Source organism: Nelumbo lutea, chromosome 5 (genome assembly GCF_056320005.1).
Source record: "Nelumbo lutea isolate HS-2025 chromosome 5, American lotus-T2T, whole genome shotgun sequence".
NCBI lineage: Eukaryota > Viridiplantae > Streptophyta > Magnoliopsida > Proteales > Nelumbonaceae > Nelumbo > Nelumbo lutea.
The window spans coordinates 74,621,891-74,624,053 of NC_142688.1; the positions used below are offsets into that span (position 1 = coordinate 74,621,891).

General features: G+C 40.0%; 1 protein-coding gene across 1 annotated transcript; it reads left to right on the forward strand.

The window, feature by feature from the left end:
* The first annotated feature begins 597 nt into the window (after nt 1–597).
* Nucleotides 598–1,002, forward strand: LOC148852929 (uncharacterized). Its single transcript, XM_088945870.1, has one exon. The coding sequence runs from the start codon at nt 598–600 to the stop codon at nt 1,000–1,002; it is 405 nt and encodes a 134-aa protein (XP_088801996.1).
* The last annotated feature ends 1,161 nt before the right edge of the window (nt 1,003–2,163 follow it).

Genomic DNA, 2,163 nt, shown 5'->3' on the forward strand with positions numbered 1-2,163 from the left:
ATATTAGAAATTTAAATATTATATATTATATATAAAATTAAATAATCGGTCAAAGTTGGATATTTTTTTAATCAAATCAGGCCATGTCCAAATTCGACCGATTAGATATTCGAATTATCCAAATCCGATTCAATTATATTGAATCTCGAATTCGAAATCAAATTTTCGAATACCATTGACACCCCTACTTGGCATTATTTGAGCATGTCACTCTTGATATTTGGAGGACCTCGTGACTTTGTGATAAGGTGATTAATTGTTCTAGGCATCTCCAACTTGGAAGATGGACCGTCACCCTCCTCTATTTATTTGTGTTTCTTATTCATTTTAAGAAGGGAGTGAGCAAGTAATGGAGATATTGTAGATATTGTATATATTTAGAAAGATATTATTTAGGAAGTTGTTAATATTGTGGATAGAGTTTTAGGAAGGTATGGTTTTAGGAAGTTGCTAATTTCTAGAGTTGCTAATTTGATCATGATGTAATTGTATATATATGGGGCGATTGCCTCTATTGAAAGACAAGACAGAATAGTCATTCCTTTGAATTTTGATCCATACAGTTATTCTTTATGGTATCAGAGCCATACTTACACTATGACTGATTCGAAATCTCCTTATTACCTTGGTTCGCAAGACAATCCTGGCTTGGTCGTGACCCCTATCGTCTTGAAAGGGGATAACTATGATGAATGGGCCAAAGCTGTGAAAAACGCGTTCCGAGCAAAGAAGAAATTAGCTTTCTTTGAAGGAAATGTGACGAAACCTGGTGATGATGCCGGCGAATTGGAAGATTGGTATAGTGTGAATTTCATGTTGGTAGCAAAGGAACTGTGGGAAGATCTTCGGGAACAATTCGCCATCGGGAATGATCTGCGGATTCACCAATTGAAGAGTGACTTGGCCAATTGCAAACAAGAAGGTATGACTGTATCCGCATATTATGGGAAGATGAAGACCATGTGGGAGGAGTTGGCTAGGTATGTGAAGAACCCACAATGACGTGTGGTGGATGCAAGTGTGGAGTGGCGACCGAGCTGACGTTGGAGCGGGAAAAGGAGAAAATTCATCAATTCCTCATGGGTCTTGACAGTGCAGTTTATGGTACTGATAGATTGAACATTTTGAGTACAAAACCTTTACCTTCTTTGAACTGAATATATGCAATAATTGTGCAAGAAGAACAACACAAAACGGTGGCTCGAGCACATGAAGAACGAGCAGAGGCTGTAGGATTTGCTGTGCAAACTAGAAATAGAACCAAATCTCAGAACAAGGATGAGAAGGCGTGCTCTCACTGTGGGAAAACTAGACATGAGGTACTCGAATGCATCCAGCTTGTAGGCTACCCAGATTGGTGGTTTGCAAGCAAAGGAGGTTGCTCTGGTGGTCGTGGAGGATGAGGAGGTCGAGGCATGGGAACCGGAAGAGGTCAAGGAGGATCTGGTTTAGCGGTGGCCAATGCTGTCCAGACACTAGGAAATTGCGGCACCAACACCACTGCTGTGGCTGTACAGACAAGCGATAAAGCTGGTTTTCCCGGACTTAATGATGAACAATGGGCAACATTAATGGTGATGATCAATTAACACAAGGAATCCACTTCAAAAAAATTGATGGGTAAGAAAACGTGGTTGATTGATTCAGGGTGTTCTCATAATATGACCGGTAATTTGGAGCTATTGAAGAATGTGCATGAAATCTCTCCTTGCGCCATTGGACTCCCTGATGGAAAGAATATGATGGTGTTGCAAGAAGGAGAAGTGCATCTTGGGAAAGGATTGAACTTAAAACATGTTTTATATGTTTCCAACTTGAATTGCAATTTGATATCTGCGTCTCAATTTATTGATGAATTAAAATGTACAGTCACATTTTCTGACAATTTATGTGTAATGCAGGACCCCACTTTGAGGACAGTGATTGGTGTGGGTGAGAAGAGTGATGGGGTCTATCTTTGGCGATGTATGGCAAGGACAAATGCATGCAGGTTGGCAAAGGTGGACTCATATGAGCTGTGGCACAGGCGAATGGGACATCCCTCAAAACAAGTTGTTAGTTTACTTCCTACTATTAAAAATAAACTTGCTAGTCAAGAAACATCCAGTGAGTTGTGTGATATTTGTTTAAGAGCTAAACAAACTCGTGATGTGTTTCCTCTAA

Excerpts from the sequence above, each read along its gene's own strand:
- LOC148852929 (XM_088945870.1), top strand. The coding sequence starts at position 598 with ATGACTGATTCGAAATCTCCTTATTACCTTGGTTCGCAAGACAATCCT.